The 18,248-nt window shown below is 62.8% G+C and overlaps 2 protein-coding genes across 2 annotated transcripts in view; one reads left to right on the forward strand and one right to left on the reverse strand.

The window, feature by feature from the left end:
- Positions 1-3,105, reverse strand: part of CCDC12 (coiled-coil domain containing 12) — a 59,394-nt gene extending 56,289 nt beyond the window's left edge. The window contains exon 1 of the mRNA XM_026500697.4: positions 2,994-3,105. The gene's annotated coding sequence lies outside the window, so the exon portion shown is untranslated. The remainder of the gene's footprint in view (positions 1-2,993) is intronic.
- Positions 902-18,248, forward strand: part of NBEAL2 (neurobeachin like 2) — a 29,802-nt gene continuing 12,455 nt past the window's right edge. The window contains 19 exon segments of the mRNA XM_048227132.2: positions 902-1,259; positions 9,362-9,450; positions 9,534-9,662; positions 9,766-9,847; positions 9,941-10,068; positions 10,270-10,352; positions 12,015-12,100; positions 12,197-12,479; positions 12,639-12,745; positions 13,264-13,344; positions 14,748-14,831; positions 15,183-15,281; positions 15,750-16,351; positions 16,434-16,566; positions 16,665-16,784; positions 17,002-17,323; positions 17,538-17,620; positions 17,735-17,827; positions 18,072-18,246. Of these exon segments, the coding sequence (XP_048083089.2) occupies positions 1,209-1,259; positions 9,362-9,450; positions 9,534-9,662; positions 9,766-9,847; positions 9,941-10,068; positions 10,270-10,352; positions 12,015-12,100; positions 12,197-12,479; positions 12,639-12,745; positions 13,264-13,344; positions 14,748-14,831; positions 15,183-15,281; positions 15,750-16,351; positions 16,434-16,566; positions 16,665-16,784; positions 17,002-17,323; positions 17,538-17,620; positions 17,735-17,827; positions 18,072-18,246 (2,830 nt within the window). The 5' untranslated portion in view covers positions 902-1,208.

Consider the following 18,248-nt stretch of genomic DNA (forward strand, 5'->3'; position numbering starts at 1 on the left):
AGAAGTCAGGAGGACGAAAAGGATGGGAATGGAGAGACTGTCTTCTCTTGGCCACTCAAGGTGTGGAGGACTCCAGACTCCAGTTCCTCTACCTCATAGTACCTTTCTGGGCTCCACAAACTTCTCCCCAGCTCCAACAAAGGCCCTGACCCCTGCCCAACACAAGGGGGGCCCCTCACGTCCCAGGCAGGCTGGTTGGGGGGGGCAGGGAGAGGTCCAGAGGTGATGGTGGCCATGGGCCAGCAAAGAGTCAGTCAGGCCTCCATGCCTGTCCACACTGTCCCCGGCTACCCAAGTGATTCTCATTTGCCCCATGTGGGCCTCAATTTCTCCATCCGTAAAACAGAGGCATGACACATCCTCTTGCCTTCAACCTCTTGAGGTTAAAGAAAACAAAAGATGTGAAGGCAAGTGCTGGGCCCTAGAGTGGAGGACGCCCCTACTGGAGCATCTAGGAGGCTTCTTGGAAGAGAGGACCCGTGAGGATTGACTAAATCTCCCAGGGATCTGCAGGACAGACGAAGGGCACCGCTCTCTGATGTCCCCAATCCCGCTCCACAAACAATAGGAGCAAAAAACATGGCACGTCGGTCTCCCCATTAAAGCGCTTAGAACAGGACCAGGCACGTGGTTAACTCTACAAGTGGCTGGCTGGTTGTTGTTGAAGGACTCTGGCCATCTGAACGCGGCCCGCAGCCCCTGCCCCCCTACCCGGCGACGGAGACCCCATCCTTGCACGAAGGGTGGCAATTCCAGCCAGGCGCACTGTGAGGCGGGCGAGTCTGGGATACCTGACCCCGACCCGCGACCCTCGCGCGGGAGGCTCAGATTGGCCCTTCCCGAGGCACTGTAAGGGGCGCGGATCGCTGAGGGCGGGACTGCGGGGCGCCCTCCCGGGCCGCTCTGACCTCAAGCTCCTCCTCCCTCCGGCCTCCCCGCCCTTTGCACGGTCCCGGGAGAGGCGGGGCGGTGGTAGCGGCAGCTAAGTGCAGGAAGCCGGGCGGCGGCCGGCCGCGAGGAGGAGGAGCGTGCAGACTTGGGTGGCTCAGCGCGGCGGGGGCCAGTACTACTTCCCCGAGTAGTACCGCGCCGCTCCGCCCCGGAGTGACGCCCTCCGCCCATGGGCCTGGCCGAGGGCAACCGGCGGGCGGCGCGGAGGAGGCGGCGGAGGCAGGTGGCGCGCAGCAGGGCCGGAGCCGGGCCGGGACATGGCCGCCTCCGAGCGGCTGTACGAGCTGTGGCTGCTCTACTACGCTCAGGTGAGCCCGCCCCGCGCCGCTCCCGCTGTGCCCCCAGCTCCGCGCGCCCCGCGCCCGCTGCACCTGCGCCCCGCGTTCTCGGGGCCGCGTAGTTGAGCGCGCGCGGCGGGCGGACTCGGGCTCCGCACACACGTGTGCGCCGCCCCCGGCCCGCCGGTGCCTCCGGCACTTATACCTGGGAGCTGACCCCAGCGAGCGTGCACCTCACAAGAGCCTCTTGGGTGGGGACCGCGGAACCTCGGTCGCGCCTGATGAGGAGAAGCGCCCGAATAGAGACGGCCGGACACCTCCCCTTTTACAGATGGAGAAACTGAGGCTCGGGAAATAAATGAGAGACTGTTGGGTTGGGAGGGACAGGAAGGCTTAGTTTGCATTTGGGCTTGACTCTCCGGTGGGCGCGGCCCTATTGGGTGGTCATGGCCGAAGGGTCTGAGTGGGCTGGGGGGTGGCGGCAGGCGGGGGTAGGGGGTGAAAGGTAGGGGGCGTCCTACTTAGGTCCGATTTGAGTCAACTCAGACTGCGCCCCGTCAGTGCGCTGGCAGTGATGAGCTCCTCCCTGACCCTGATCCGAGGAGGCCCCCACCCCACCCCTGGGTGGACCTGGGGGTCCAGCCAGAAGAAAGATTTGCCTTGGATGCCGAGGGAGAGGATAGGAGAGGCAAACTAGAAGGATGTTTGAAAGGGACGGAGGGAGGCCCTTTCCTCCTGAGCTCCCTGTCCTGTCTCAGAGACGACCTCATGCAGCCTCAGAAGGTGAAGGGAGTGACTCTGACCCAGGTGTCCTGTCAGAGCTGAGAACCTGGCGTCCCCCAAACTCTGTCTCACCCACATAGGCTCCCACTTTCCTTCTGCTTTCACAGCAGGGAGGGATCCCCGGGTACCGCCCCCCCTCCTCTTCACCTAGCTTCAGCCTCCCTCCCTGCACCTGCCTGGCATCATGCTCCTGGCTCAGGTGTGCCCTGGGCACAATGGACTATTGTGTGCCCCTGATCTCGTCACTAGGGGGAAGTTCATGACCAGATCAGCTGGCCCTCTGTGAAGAGGCTGGCTGACTGTCTGCTAGGACTGCAGGCTGGATCTGGGGCCCTAGGGACCTGTAATCTAGGCCGTAAGGACCGCGACATCTTGAGTCCACTTCGGTGGTGAGAGGTCCAGGCCGTTGACAGGAGGCAGCGTGTGTAGAGTCCTTCCTTGGTGTGACCCAAGGCAAGCTCTTTACACCTCTGGGTCTCTACTTCTCGTCTGTAAATTTGGCCCAGACCTGACCTCAGGGTGCCTAGACTCTGCAGGGGGGTAGCCCATCTGCCTTGTCTGGGCCAGAGAAAGCTCCTGCTTCCCTGGCCCCACTGGGTCCCCTCACCCAGGCCTGTCTGTCTACATCTCCAAGGGTTGGTCCTTGTGAAGGGAAAAGATTCAGAAGGAAACCTGTCCCTGGGCCTCATGCCTCTGATTGCCCTGATGGCTGTGGGCAGATTCTTGGTCCTCAGTTTCTTCACCTGTGGCCAGGTGAAGGGGGGCTTGCACCAGGTAGTGAGTCCGAGGGATGTTAATGTTCATGCTGCTGGGGGAAGGTTGTCTAGGTCAGGCTCCTGGGACGGGCCCTCCAGCGTGGCGTGGTTGCCTCCTGCTGCCCCTTCCAGCTGAGCTCTGCAAATGCTCGACCTCCCCCCATTCCCTCAGGAGGGGTTTAGCCCTCATTTCAGCTGAGCTCCCTCTCCCCCTCCAGCTCCTCACCTCACCAGCGCAGGTCTGGGGCACGGGCTGGCTGGTTGGAGCCCCAGAAGCCTGGGCAGTCAGGGGGCGGCCTAGGGCCTGGCAAACAAATCCAGGATGTGAGTATAAACCGGAAGCTTCGGCCAACCTCCCCGCACTGCCTTCCTGCCCACTTGGTCCTGCTGCTGCTCCCGGAACAGGTCCCCACCCCTCTATGCTGGGCTCCCAGGGAGTGGTGGCTATGCTACTTTGAGCCCTGCTAGAGACCTATATTATGTGCGTGCCTGGGCGAAGGAGGAAGATAAGGGAAGACGTTGAACTGATAGAGGGTGTCAAGAGACCCCGAGAGCCAGCCACCCAGTCAGAAGTTTCTCCCAACAACCGCGCCCCTCCCCTCAGCTGAGAGAGCTGACATCAGCTGGCAAACCTGTTTTCCCAGTTGTGGGTCTAGGCCCGCCCATGGGAGCACCCCCTTTCTGCCCTTCCATTCTCCTTACAGACCCCAGGTTCAGACCCGCCCGCCCCCCTCCCTCTGTGGGCCCTGGTCAGCTGGGGGCCACAAATGGGGAAGGTGGCTACAGGTGGCTTCCGAGGGAGGAAGGAGGGCCAGAGTGCCGCTGGACATCACTTAGTCTGAGCCCCTCGGGACCCTGCCAGGGAAACCAAGGCAGGGTCATACCAAGGCCACGGGACACGCTTGGGGTAGAGTCCATCAGAGCTCCAACCCAGTCTTCCAACTGTGTTCCTTTGCGCAGGAAATGTCTAGTCCTATGGACAGGAAGCCTCTGGGGGGGGGGGGTCTGCACCCTGGGATGGCCCAGCTGTCTCCTCTGCGTGGAGCCCTCTCCCTCCCGTGTGAGGGGGACTTCGTCTCCTGTCCCCCTGACCAAGCTGGACCTCAGCTCAGGGAGGCCCCATTTTCACCCTCACTGTGCTCGCTGCTTGGAATTTTCCCCACACTTTGAGAGGCGCCTTGGGTATCAGCTAAGTGGCTGGAGGCAGGAGACAGGCCCCATAGCAGTGACCGGTCGTGCCACAGGAGGCTGAGTTTGGACCTTGTGGGCGGAGGGGATAGGAAGCCCAGGAGCAAGCACCTGGAGAGGCCAGTTGTCAGGAGTGAGGGGGAGGCGTGGACGATGGGTGGGGCTCCGGCAGGGAGGGCATGGAGGAGGGCAAGGATAGGAGGACTGGGAACAGCACCAGCATGCAGCAGGCTGGCCTTTGGGCAGCATGTCAAAGTTATGCAAAATAACATACAAATGAGCAGGCCCTCTTTGGGCTGGGGCAAAGTGTTCCTCAACAGCTCCCCCCCCCCCCAGTGAAAGGGAGTGCTGGGGGGCCTGACATTTGGGGCACTCAAGTCCACAAAGGTCAGAACAGGACAGATGTTCAGGTTCCAGGCGGGGCGCCTAGGCTAAACTCTTCCGTTATGCCATCGAGGACTCAGGGTACCAGGGAGGTCAGATCAGAGCTGGAGTCGACCTTGCTCTGCCCATGCTTCCCTAGTCCCTCACCCTGACTGATGAGCTCTGTTGCCTCATGGAAACCCGGTCAGGCCCTCTGCTCCCTCTGGGACCTTAGCTGGGTCATATGCCTCCCTGTGCCTCAGTTTACCCTCTTAAAATGGGGAAAAGGAAGGCAGAATAGCCTCCTTAGTGCTTGTACCTCAGAGGAGCAACTGGGGGTTTCCTCTTCCCTGTCTTTATTACCAAGGCAACTGAAGGGGGCAGGACTGAGGTGATGGGGAGAATAGCACAGAGCCCAGGCTTGGGGGGAGGGGCTGGTAATCCCTGAAGTTGTTATGGCAACTGGGGAACTGATGTGGAAGTGTGGGGTCCCCATGGAAACAGGGTCGGTTACTATGGGGACCCTGGAAGGAAATTCTTGGTTTCCATAGTGATAGGACAAGGGGAAGGTTAAGCCCTGGGGGGCATTATGGAGACCAGAAGGTCCCCCCCTTGCAAGACCCCGTCCCCAGGTAAGGGGGAGAGACTGGCCCAGTCACCTGGGCACTTGCACCGCACTGCCTCAGTTGCCCTTGCCTCTGGCAAAGTGTCCATCTTCCTGCTTCCTTCTTTGACTTGAGGTCCTCCAAGTCTGACCTCCAGGCACCCTGGTGTAGCCAGAAGCCACCTTTGGCTTGACATTGTCATCCCCCTCCTGATGCTGAGTGGGGAGACCCCCAGGCCTGAAAGAGGTTATCCTGATCAGACCCCACCCCACCCTGTCCCATTTCTGCTTGCCTGTCCCAGGAAAGGGGGTGTTCACTACAACCCAGGCAATTCTGACTAGGTGGGGTCACCCCCTTTGCAGCTACAGTCTTCTCTCCTTACCCTGCTGCTAGCTCTAACCTGGGGACCACCAACACCATTCCACCTGCCTGGGACAGCCACCCATGAGACCTTGACTCTGCCAGTGAACCGAGGTCTGCTACTCATTGGTCATTCATGGAAGTGGGTGGGGAGAACGTTTGTGTTCCCGTAGAATGCCAGGGGCTTGGGAAGGCAGAGCCCCTGGTTTGGAGAGGGAGCTCCCACTCACCTTCTCTCATGCTGGGGAGAGGGTTGTGGTCGGAGGGGCTTTACCTGTGAAGCAGGTATGGAGGGATGGATTTCAAGGGGCAGCTAAAGCGTGAAGAGGTTAATGGTAAGTAACAAGTTACTAAGTCTGGGAACCGGGGCTGGACTCCAGAACCCGTGCCCTCAACCCCTGGTTCGATTTGGCAGCCCTGACCTCTGAGGCAGCAGACAGGGCTAGGTCTCCAGAAAGGTGCCGGCTCTGGGGAGCATTTGGGCAGAGGAAGCACGGAGGGCTAAGCGTTTGCAGACCTGCGGGTGTGGGGACAGCGAGGAATGCCTTTGGGCTGGGCCATCCGGAGGGTAGGGGGTGCTGGCTGAGATGCCAGGGGAGGCTGGAACTTGTCCTAGAGCTTGTGCTGGGGTGGGTGACCGGCTGAGCAGACAGTGGTGGCGATGCGTGTGGACTGGAGGCGCACCGGATGCCAGGTGGTGGTTAAGGAATTTTTGTGTATTGCGCCAGTATGAGCTCCGAAAGGAGGTGACGGGGTGGGATCGGGGTTTGAAGCAAGGTCTGGGTGTCCCCTCAGGTCAAGCCAGGGCTGGTGTCAGGCCTGGGGCAGGGCAAGCAGGTGGAGGAGCACACGATATCCAGCAGCTCGGTCGTCCCTGTCCCCTGGCAGACAGCCCCCCACCACCATGCCACCACGATGCCACAGCCGCCCGCCCTCAGCCCTCCTGGGGTCCCTCGGAGTTCTGGGGAAGTGGCAGTTCCATGCCCGCCCAGGGACTGTTTGGGCCTAACTAGCCCTTGGGGGCTCCCCACCCCCAGCACTGAGGGCCCTCAAGGCTGGTGGGGCGTAGACTGGGGCCCCTGCAGACGTGATCATGAGACCACCTCCTCCTGGGGTCACTGACCTCCCCCCCTCCCCACGGCTTGCTCCCTGGCAGCGGCCACAGGGCCTCAGTACCTCTTACAGCTGAGCCCCAGGGCCTGAGGAGGAGTGTGGCTGCTCCTGACCTGCCTTCATGGGAGGGGTGGTGTTGGGACCCTGGCCCGTTCAAATTAGGGACTGGGCTGGCCCTGTCTGACATTCTTGCGCTGAGCTGGAAAGGGAGGGAGGAGCTAGTCGAGGCCTCTTGGAGGAGTGTGGGAAGCCCAGGCATGGCAGCCTCCTCTTCCAGTTCCAGTTCTAGACCGCATGGCATTCAGCACTGCCACCACCCTACCTGTGAGTCCCGACCCCTGCAGGGACTCCCATATCCCCCAGCACTGCAGCCTCAGGCCATGGGGCCCAGGTCAGAGGCGGGACAGGCAGATAGCTCTCTCCCTCCCCAGTGCTATGCTTTAGAGACCCCGCATGCTCTTCCAGAGCCGGAAAGGCTACCTTGACGGCTGAAGCCCTGAACCCAGCCCAGCCCGGACCTGCTGGACAGGCCGTGGGTGTGGTTCTAGGGACAGAAAGCCAGGGTGTGCAGAGTTTGAGGGGTCCACCCAAGTTCTGGGAGGGTCAGTCCAGGTGATGGCCATGAAGAGACTGGCGGGCTCCTGCTTAAGGACCAAAAGCCCAAGTCACAGACGGCAGTGGGGCAGAGGATGGACGGAGGCTGGGACCAGAGGTTGTGGCTCAGACGGAGAGGGGCGGAGAGGCCAGAGAAGCAGTGGTGATTGGACTAGGGGCCTGGAATGCCAGGCTCAGGTGAGCCCTTATCCTCAGGCCAGGGTGGGGGGACATGGTCAAATTGGGGCCAGGTGCTCAGCAGAACGACAGTGGGCAAAAGGGACCCACATCTTAGGTGAGAGATGTCTGTGGCTTGACTGAGGGTGGTTTGTGGGGAGAAGGGGGTATGGTTTTGGGTCAGTTTTGAATAGACCGGCATCTGTGGGGTCACTGAGGCAGAGGCCACATGGTCAGCTTGGACCGGCCGGCCAGCAACCATGAGTGGCCCAGGCCTAAAACAAAGGTCTGGCTTCCGGTATCCTCAGAGGAACAGCTGACGGGGTTGTAGTGGGCAGGGCATCCTCTCTAGAGCCCCCCTTTCCCCCATATGCAATGGGAATATTCGAAGAAGTGGTCTAGGAGCCCTGGCCTGTTCTGGTGTTTCAGGGTTGGGCACTTTGGGGTCCTTGCTGATTGGTGGAGAGGAGGGGCGGGGACAGAAGTAGGTGAGCGGGGAGGCGGCCAGGGGCAGAGGGTGGAGAGATCACCAAAGGTACCTGACAGACAAAAAGTCACGGTGGCCCCAGCCCCTCCTCCCTCAGTTGCCTAGGCCTCAGATCTGTGACAAGTGCACAAGGAAGGTGCCCAGCCACAGGGTGAGGGCTGCTCTGCCTAGGTTTCTTGTGGACCTGGCCCAGTCTGCTGGGGTCTGGCTCCTTCCCTGGGGCCCATTCAGTCCCTAACCTGTGGTCAGGAGCCTACAGGCAGCAGAAATGAGCCAACCACCCAAGGTAATTCTGGAAGTCCTTGAGTTGAGGTCCGCGGCACTGGGGACACAGCACCTATGATGTGTCCCTTGCCCCTTCAGCCTTCTCCAGTCTGGTGCCTGCCCTACCCATCTGCGCCTGGGAGAGAAATGTGCTTTCTGGGCTCAGCTGGTTTGGGGGAAGCTGCAGACGAGGCCAAGCACTTAGGGAAGGAGGGCGGGATGGGAGGAAGAGCTCCAGGCCAGCACCTACTCTGTGCCCTGGGAGGGGCTTAGAGGTTCGAGCAGACTGGGGCTAGGCTAGGACCTACTCAGCTGTGTCCCTGGAGTAGAGACCAGGAGGGCCGGGCAGGGAGGCCAGGACACAGGGGAGGAGGCCAGGGCAAAGGTGTGACTGAGTCCCCCACATCCACATCGTTTCCTAGGCCTGAGGCGTTGGACCCAGGTCAGGGAGCAGTGGGTGCCTTGAATGAAGGGCCCTATAGCAGCAGGGGTGAGAACCTGTCCCTAGACTCCCAAGTCCTGACCTCATGCCAGAAAAAGGAGTATCGGGTCCACAAGCCCCTCCCAGGGCAGTGTGACCTCGCCCCTGTGCACTCTAGGCCTCGCCCCGGTGCTGGGCCGGGTCCCTCACCCCCTTTCTTGCGGGGCCCTGGGTGCCCCGGGGGGGCCCCCCCACATCCCTGCGGTCTGCCGGGAGGAAGCGGCCCCCCTCCCCCACCGTGACTCTGCGCTTCCTGCCCTGGCGGGGCGGGAGGGGACGTTTCCCGTTCACACCAAAGTGTCCCTGGCGGCAGGCTCAGCCGCTGCCCCTCTTGCCCATGGAACCAGCTTTGGGACCTGGGGTCCAGGTAACCAGCCAGGGCGGGCGTTAGGTTCCCAGGGTGAGATAGGGCATTCTGCCTGTACGCGTGGGGAACGTGCGCGTGCATGGGTCTGCCTGGTCCATGGTGCGCAGGCAGCATGGGATCCATAGTCAGGGAAGGTCTCCTGGAGGTTGTGGCCTCTGAGCTGGGCGAAGCCAGCCCAAGGCTTTGGATCAGGGGTGGCTGGTGGGTGGCAGGCCTTCAGCCCCAGCACAAGTGTGGGCCATAGCCGCATCCCAGCAGTGTGCACACTTAAGCCCCTCCCCTGGCCATGTCAGGCTTGCCTGAGTCCCCAACGGTTAGGGAGGTAGGAGCAGAGACGAGGAGACTGGGAAAAGTAGATGGGGGTCCTGGGAAAGTGGTCAATATGCAGGGCAGCCCTCTGATGCTGACCTTCAAACTTCCGGTCCTCCCTCCTCCCCTACCCATCCCTCACTCTCTCCACCTGCACTGCCCTGCCTCCAATCCCTGTCCATCCGACGACGTCCGCTTGTTGACTCTCCATGCGCTGCTGGCCTTCCCTCGTCCACGGCACCCGGTCTGCCGCCCACCGCTGTGGCCCCAACTTCTCCGCCTGCAGAAGGACCTGGGCTACCTGCAGCAGTGGCTGAAGGCCTTTGTGGGTGCCTACGAGAAAACCATCTCCCTGTCTTCCCTGGAGCCACGCAGGTGAGCCTGGGTGTACCTGGAGGGCGGGGACGGGGCGCGGAGACTGAGGGTCCTCCGTGCCCCAGCGACCCCCCTGTCTGCAGGCCGGAGGAGGCAGGCGCCGAGGTGCCGCTGCTGCCGCGGGCCACGCTGCATGTCCTGGCCGAGCAGCTGGACGCGGGGGACCTGGAGCAGGCCTTGCTGCTGCTCAAGCTCTTCATCGTTCTCTGCAGGTGGGTCCCCCTCGTGCTGTCCAAGGCGGGCGGGTGGCTCGGAACTGCAGGCCGGAGGAGGGGCTGGCATATTCCTGGGACCTCTCTCCCCATTCCCTCCCAGGAACCTGGAGAACGTAGAGGCAGGCTGGGGCCAGGTGCTGGCACCCCGGGTGCTGGCTTTGCTGACCCAGTTGACAGCAGAGGTGAGGTGGGCTCTACCCTGGGCGGGGAGGGGGGGGTGTTAGGCGGTAGCCGGGCACCGGCTAACCCCCTCCGCCCTCTCCCCACGTCTTCAGCTGAAAGGAGCCCCAGCGTCGCAGGAGGGCCATGGGCTGCTGCTGCTGGAGAACGTGGCCCTGCACGCCCTGTTCCTCTGCGAGGGCCTCTTTGACCCCTACCAGACCTGGCGGCGCCAGCACAGTGGGTGAGAGCCAGCCCACCACGGAGGACCCCGGAGGACCCGGAGGAGGAGGCTGGGGAGAGGACGGGGGTGGGGGGGGGGGGGTGGGGGGGTGGAAGTGGGAGGGGGGGGCTCAGGCGTAGGCTGGTGTGGGAGGACGGCCAGGGAGGGGCGGAGTGCCCAGCCTCACCCGGGCCCCTGCCCATTCCCCACCTCCATCCCCAGGGAAGTCATCAGTTCCAAGGAGAAGAGCAAATACAAGTTCCCTCCAGCTGCTTTGCCCAGTGAATTCAGCGCCTTCTTCCGAGGTCAGGCCCCGCCCCTGCCCCTTAGGCCCCACCTGGCCCCACCCCCAAACCTGAGCCCCTTCCTGCAGTTCCCCATCCCAGAGGCCGGAGGGACGGGGCGCCCTTAGTGGTGGCTGCTAGCACGGCTGAGAGCACCACGGGGAAACCGAGGGGCCTCCAGAGGCGAGGGAGTTCAGGGGCAGAGAGGAGAGAAAGGGCAGGTCTGGGCGAAATGAGTAATTTCTCTTCTGGGCTGGAGTGAAGGTCTCCCATAATAAGGTGGGGGAGAGCAATTTCCCTTCCCTCTTCCCTCCCCCTCCTGGGTCTGGGAAACCACTTGGATCTCACTCTGATCTGGACCATCTTAAAACTGCCTGGTCCAATCCCTTTACCCCTGTGGGCTCCACCCCTCCTTTAGATAACGTCTACACCATGTACGCCATCTCAGCTCCCTGCTCCCACCTTCCTGGAGGAGCTGACCCCCAGGACATCTCTGGCCACCTCTGGCCTCTGGGGACCCTCTTCTCTCGGTCTCCTCTTTTCCTCTCATCAGAGGGAGGCTGGCCAGGACTTTAGAAGGGATGGGGCAGGATAGACCTGGACTGGGGCAGGCCAGGCTTGGAAAGGCAGTGGCCTGTTAGCACTGACGGTGTCGAAGTGTCTCTGGGGTGCCCCATATCGCTGCAGGCCTGGGGTCTGGAGCAGGGGCAACAGCTCCAAAAGGGGAGATCCCCTCCCCCCCCAACCCTCCGGGAGCTCCTGCCTCCATTCTCCCACAATCAGAGCACTCTTCTGAGCACTCTTCTCAGAACAGACTGGATTTTGTTCCTGTTGCTGTCGACCCCTCGCTGGTGGCCTGGCATCTCAGGATCAGATCCTGCTCTTCCCACAGCCTTCCTTTCCAGCCCCACTTACCCTCTGCACCCTGTCCTCTCTGTCCCGAAATGCAACTAGGTGTTCCATGTCTTTCCCTCCTGTTTCCTCTCCCTTCCCAGGCCACCTGCATTCTCAGGCTTCAGCTCAAATGCCCTGTGCCCAAGGAGCTGTCCCACCCCATCCCACCTGAATCTAGTGAGCCCTGCTCTTGCCCCCATCCCCCACCATACACACCACTCATGTGACCCAGGGCTGGTGCCTTCTGCTCTCTGGGTTTCAGTATGTGGCCTGGCATCCTGTCCAGCTGGAGTGGGGCCAGGTGGGCCTCCCACATCGGAGACTGTGAAAGCCCCTAGAAGTCCCCAGCGGGGGCATGGGTGGGGGTGGGGGGCATCTGTATGGTAGATACAGCGAGGTCCCCAGAGCAGGTCACAGGAAGCTCCAACGGTCACAGGGTAGCAGGACCAGATTTGTATCTGAGAAGCTAAAGCCTGGGTTGCCATGGGGAAGTGGGGTGGGGTGGGTATGTGCTTACCCTGGGGTCCCCACTTTGGAGGTTAAGGATCTGGGGTACTGGCTAGGCTCTCGGGGCAGGACCACATCCACTTCAAGCTCCCCAAAGAAGGGCCATGTCTTCCCTAGACTCCCTAGCAGAGAGCCGTGACATTTTTGACCCCCAAGTACCGAACCGGCTCTTTTCCCTAGGGCGTCCCAGCCCTTTACCCCCCAGCCCAGGGCACCTCCCTTGTGGGTAGTCCCCCGCAGGCTTGGTGACATCGGCCTGTCCTGCCTGCCCACCCTATCCAGAGAGCCTGCAGGGTGCAGATGGCCTACCTCCCAGGCTGCTGTTACGTCTGGTCCATCTCTTCGGTGCTGTCCTTGCAGGAGGGAAGGTAAGCCGGGAGGAGCCTGTGGACCAGAGGGTGGCCACCTCAGGGTCTCTGCTGGTCGAGCCCCTTGACCGTTGCCATCTCTGCCCACACCCGCAGGAGAACGGGGAGATGGCTGTGAGCGCTGGCTCTGTGCAGGGCCTGTTGGGTGTGGTACGGGGCTGGGACCACGGGCCGGCCCAGGACCCCCGCCTAGTGCCCCTGGCGCTGGAGGCGCTCGTGGGGGCCGTACATGTCCTGCATGCCAGCCGCACGCCCCCTCGGGGGCCAGAGCTCCGCACCCTGCTTGAGGGCTACTTCCGCGTCCTTAACGCCGACTGGCCGGCGGGCCCGAGCCCCGGCCCTGAAGAGGCCCTTGTCACCCTGCGGGTCAGCATGCTCGGTGGGTATGGGCTCCCAGGCTCTTGGGGAGGTGACTCCAGCAGGGGAAAGGCTAAGCGATGATGGAAGGCAGGACTGGCCTGCGTGGGAAGAAGGTGTGAGGCTGAGCGGCGGGGTCGCTGACTGGGTGGAGCGGGGCTGACCCGAGACCCCTCCGCAGACGCCATCCCCAGGATGCTGGCATGTGAGGACCGGCCGGTGCTGCAGGCCACCTTCCTCAGCAACAACTGCTTTGAACACCTCACTCGCCTCATCCAGAACAGCAAGGTGGGCAGGGCCCGGCTGCGGGTGGACGGCCTGGGACCCGGAGGCTGGGGAACCACTTGTGGGGTTCTGCAAGCAAGCCTGGGCTGGACCAGGTTGGGGGTTTGTGGCGAGTGGGGTGGCCTAAGGCTCGGGATGGCTCTGTACCCCATAGGAGGGGCATGTTGTGGAAGGACAGGAGCTGCCCTGGCCCCTTGTCCCTCTTTCCCCAGCCCCAAGTCCAGGGGCAGGAGGAGGGCTCAGCTGTTTCTGATACAGTACCTACTCCTGCCCGCTTACCTGACCCCCCCGCACCCCACCCCGGCTTTGTTCTGAGCAGAGCACGGGCAGCTCTCAGATCCCTGACTTCCTTAGTGCCTGGTGGGGCTCTCTGCCTGGGTCTTAGGGCACACATAGCCTTCTCTCGGGGGCAGAGCCCTGGCAGCTGCCCCCGGTCCTGCTCTAACCCCCCTCCCCCCCCATCTTCCTCCTCTTCTCTCTCCTCTGCCTCTTCCACCTTGTGCCCTCCCCCTTCCCCACAGCTGTACCTGCAGGCCCGGGCGCCCCCTGAGGGGGACAGTGACCTGGCTACCCGGTTACTGACCGAGCCCGATGTCCAGAAGGTACCACCTTGGGGCTGACCTGCTCAGGCACTCACTTCCTTGGGCACCCACCCCCTGTGGCTCCCTCTTTGAGCCCTTCCTGCCTATGCAGGGGGAACGAGAAGATATGTGTAAGGCCTGCTGTGGCCTAGTGATGGGGCTGGGTCCCCCATGCTGTTTCACCTACCTTCCAGACTCTTATCCTAAGGAATGGGCAGGAGTGATCCGTGCCCTATCTAGTATTCGTATTGGGAGCTTGGGTTTGGCTTTGCCAAGCTGGAAGGAACCTTCGAAACTCAACCACCTACCCCCCATTCCGAGAAGGGGAAACTGAAGCCCAGATACTAAGGGACATGGCTGTTGTCACTCACAGAAAAGGAGGTTCCCACACATGCGCCCACTTCTTTCCATGGATCCTTATACCAGCCTTAAGCAGATCACTGAGAGTCCCTTATCCCCTTATGATGTGCTCCCTGCCTCACCTTGTATGGGAGCTGGAAGAGGCTACAAGCTGTCAGTTAGGGACTCTGCATGGAGAACCCTCTCTCTGGGGGCTTAACACCTGAGCCCCAACCTCTAGAGGCCCCGGGCTTTGCCTTCATGAGCAGCCCCCTGTGGCTATGTTGCTCCTGCCTGGTTTCTGACAGCCTGCATATCTATTGGTCTACAAAGCAGACAAGGCAGGTGAGACCCCTGGTTTTTACAGATAGGAAACTGAGGCCTGGAGAGGGAAAGGAGGTTGTGCGAGGTCACTTGGGGAGTCAGGCCCCATGGAGTCAAAATACAGCCTGGCAGTCTGGCACCTGTGGACAAATTCTCTAAGCCCTCTTTACCCCCCCCAGCCCTCAGGGGTGGGGCAGAGCAGGTGAGCGGCATGTTTCCAGCTGTCAGGTTCAGCCAGGGTGAGCCTCAGTGTCCCCACCTGGATCTAGGAGCAAGGGGAAGGTAGGACTGGAAGGTCTCGAAGGTTCTTCTGGTTCTAACCTCCTGTGATTGATTGTCCCTCGATTTCCCAGCCCCCTGTCAATCATCAAGGGTGATGGAGCACTTGCCTGCATGTATGTGTCTAGCTTGGGTGGGGACGGTTGGGGACCGAGGCCTGTAATGCTACCAGGCAGTGGGGGACAAAGCAGGGACGGCGAGAGGGTCCCCCCGTTGATCTGTCCTAGTGAGGCCCTTCCTGGTCTTGGTTTCTTCCTTGGCCTCTTTGCCAAAGTGGGTCTGGCCAAGCTACTGAGAGAGGGCCCTAGGGTCAGGGTCAGGGTCACAGTAATTCGGACAAGGAGTAGCCTTGTCCCAAGGCTTCCAGCCAGCTCAGCTACGCACCTTGGGGCACCTGCTCCTGGCCCTGCAGCAGGAGCAGGGGGCTGCCAGCTGTGACACGCTGGCCCCTGCTGCTGCTGACTGCCCCTCCCCACCCCAAGGTGCTGGACCAGGACACAGATGCCGTCGCAGTGCACGTGGTCCGAGTGCTGACCTGCATCATGAGCGGCTCCCCTTCAGCCAAGGTGAGAATGCTACAGTCTGGCCACCATAGGGGAGTGGGGGTGGGGGTTAAACTGACCGCATGTCCCCAGAACTGGTCCAGTGTGTGGCTGTTAGAGCGAGGGAGCTGGGGTGGCGACCATCTTGCCCTGTGGGGTGCAGCTCAGGGCCAGCAGCTGGATCTCCTGGGTCCGAGCCAGACTGGGGAGGATACGTGTGGGCGGAGCACCTTCCGAGGGGGACCCTCACCCCCGCAGCCATCCGCGGCCCCTTGCTCTCGCTAGCACTGTGACCCAGAGGCAGAGCCGGGTGGGGGAGCCTCGGAAGATGATCCTGCCTCTGGGGTTCCTTCTTCCCCACACAACCCTGCACAGGAGGTGTTCAAGGAGCGCATCGGCTACCCTCACCTGCTTGAGGTTCTGCAGAGCCACGGTCCCCCGACCCACCGGCTGCTGCAGGAGCTACTCAACATGGTGAGCGCCGGGGACGTGGGCTCGGGGTCCCAAGGGCAGTCGGGACTGAGTCAGGGTCACTGTGCAGGGTGAGCTCTCCACCTTGGGGACTCTGTTGGCTGTGGGCAGTACGTCGTGTGACCCGTGGCCCAACCACAGGTGTCCGTGTCCCTGGGATGAAGATCCGGTGCATGGGAGCGAAACCCCCAGATCATCCTGGGAACTTGCAGTCGGGGTTGAGGCCAACCCAGACCCAAAGCCAAGGCTCGGGGTTAATGGTGCTGGAGGCCTGTCGTAAATAGCAATGCGTGTCCGCACGCCTCCGACTTTCCCGAGCCTTAGACATGACCTGCGCGAGCAGGCTGGGGTAGCACGTGTTGCTGTCCCGTGCTGAAGGCAAATACCCCGAGACACGGAGGTCCCGCTGCTGGCGGGGCGGTCCGTCGCCTGCCAGCTGCCCAGGAACCGTCACGTTCTCTCTACCCGCAGGCTGTGGAGGGGGACCACAGCGGATGCCCGCCACCCCCGATCGTCAACGAGCAACCCGTGCTGCTGCTGATGCAGTGGCTGCCGGCACTGCCCACGGCAGAGCTGCGGCTCTTCCTCGCGCAGCGCCTCTGGTGGCTCTGTGACAGCTGCCCGGCCAGCCGGGGCACGTGCGTGCAGGCGGGCCTGGTGGGCCACCTGCTGGAGACGCTCAGCGCGGGGGTAGCCTTGGGGGCCCACTGCCAGGAGCAGCTGTGGGCGCTGCTGCAAGCCTTGGGCCGAGTGTCTCTGAGGCCCTTGGAGCTGCGCTGCCTGCTGCGCCCCCCACCAGCGCTGGACTCGGGGCCCGGCGCAACGGAGGCCGGGAAGGCCAGGCACGCTGGTGCTATCATCCGTGCGTTGTCGGGCATGGCCCGGCGCCAGGGCCCTGCGCGAGCCCTACACTACTTTGACCTGACGCCCAGCATGGCAGGGATTATGGTACCCCCCGTGCAGCGCTGGCCAGGACCCGGCTTCACCTTCCATGCTTGGCTCTGTCTGCACCCCGTGGCTGTGCCACCTGCCCCATCCCCCTCCCGGCCACTCCAGCGAAAGCAGCTGTACAGGTGGGTGGCTGCCAGGGAGCAGGACGCAGTGCTGGGGCTGAGTGGGAAAGCAGCAGACATAACCGGCTTGGCCTGCCCCCAGCTTCTTCACCAGCAGCGGCTCAGGGTTCGAGGCCTTCTTCACGGCAGCTGGGACGCTGGTGGTGGCCGTGTGCACCCGGAAGGAGTACTTGACCATGAGCTTGCCTGAAGTGTCCTTTGCCGACTCTGCCTGGGTGAGCCTCTCTCCTCGTATGGCCCCCCCGGGGGGGGGCGGGGGTGGAGGAGACACCAGGGGCCAGCCTACAGCCTGATGCCGTGGCTTCTGTTCTAGCACTGCGTGGCCGTTGTCCATGTGCCCGGGCGCCGGCCCTTCAGCCAAAACCTGGTCCACGTCTACAAAGACGGCCAGCTGGTCAAGACGGCACCCCTTCGCTGCCCCTCCCTCAGTGAGGTGTGCCAGGCAGGGTTTGGGGAGGCCCGGGGTAGCTGGGGCATCTTGGACAGGGTGAGGCCTGGAGCCCCTGTGTTCCGCACGCCCCCCCCCCCCCACCCATGTAGGCCTCAGACTTCAGCCTCTGGGGTCTGTACGGCCGTGGGGAGGAGCTGGATGTAGGTGGAACCCGCAGCTTTGCTGTGATCTGACCACTTCCCCAACCCTGGCCCCGCAGCCTTTCTCCTCCTGCTGTATCGGCTCTGCTGGGCACCGCACAACGACCACCACCACGGGGCTGCCTACGCCACCAGTCCCCGCTACCCTGGCTCCCACTCACCCCTCCCTTTCCCGCTCCCAGTCGGTCCCCGCCACCGCAGGGCTTGGCTGGGGGGCCGGGCTGGTGGCCCCCCTGCAGGAGGGCAGCATCAGCTCCACCCTTGCAGGCACACAGGACACCCGGTGGGGCAGCCCCACGTCCCTGGAGGGTGAGCTGGGGGCCGTGGCCATCTTCCATGAAGCCTTGTCCTCGGTGGCCCTGCGGGCCCTGTTCACCTTGGGTATGCAGCACCACCCACTGTGCCCTGCCCCAGCCCCACCCCAGACCTGGGGGGTAGGGGCTCCTAAAAGGCCCCGGGCTAGGAACCAGGGGTCCAGGAGGGAGAAGGCGTCCCTGGGGGTATATGTCCTCTGGTCAGGCAGAGAAGAGGCAGCCTCCGGATGGGGTTTGGCCAGTGGCCCAGCCAGGTCTGAAGCTCCCTGCCCACCCCCCAGGGCCCAAGGAGATGGCACCCTTCAAGCCCGAGGGTGAGCTGCACGAGCTTAGCGCCAAGCTGCTCCTCCATTACTCACCTCAGGTATTGGGTGGGGGGCAATTGGCTCAGCCTTGCTACCCTCCCCTGCTCCCCCCCACTCCTGTGCCACCTCCTCTTCTTACTGACCCTGGCCGCCTGCCCACCTCCTGCCCCCAGGCCTGTAGGAACAACATCTGCCTGGACCTGTCCCCCGGCCACGGGCTGGATGGCCGCCTGACGGGCCACAGGGTGGAGACGTGGGACGTGAAGGTACGTGGGATGTGAAGGTGTGTGTGTGTGCGTGTGGGCAGGGTGTGTCGGGAGCGCAGGCACGGGCACACGTGTGCAGGGCGGGCTGGGGAGCCGCGCCGTGCCCTGTGAGGTTGTTGGGGAAGCCCGCTCGAGAGAGCCAGACTCCCCTGGGCCCAGCTTCCCAGACTGGGAGGTCGGCCGGGGCAGAGTGGGGCAGAAAATGGCTGGGAGCTGCCCCCCCATAGCCAGCCCTTTCCCCTAGGATGTGGTGACCTGTGTGGGAGGCATGGCTGCCCTGCTGCCCCTGCTGGAGCGAGTGGCCTCACAGCCCCAAGAGGCTGAGGCAGGTCCTGCTGAGACACATGACCTCGTGGGGCCTGAGCTGACCTCTGGCCACAATACTCAGGGCCTGCTTCTCCCACTGGGCAAGTCCTCAGGT

Source organism: Ursus arctos, unplaced genomic scaffold (genome assembly GCF_023065955.2).
Source record: "Ursus arctos isolate Adak ecotype North America unplaced genomic scaffold, UrsArc2.0 scaffold_14, whole genome shotgun sequence".
NCBI classification, from domain to species: Eukaryota; Metazoa; Chordata; class Mammalia; order Carnivora; family Ursidae; genus Ursus; species Ursus arctos.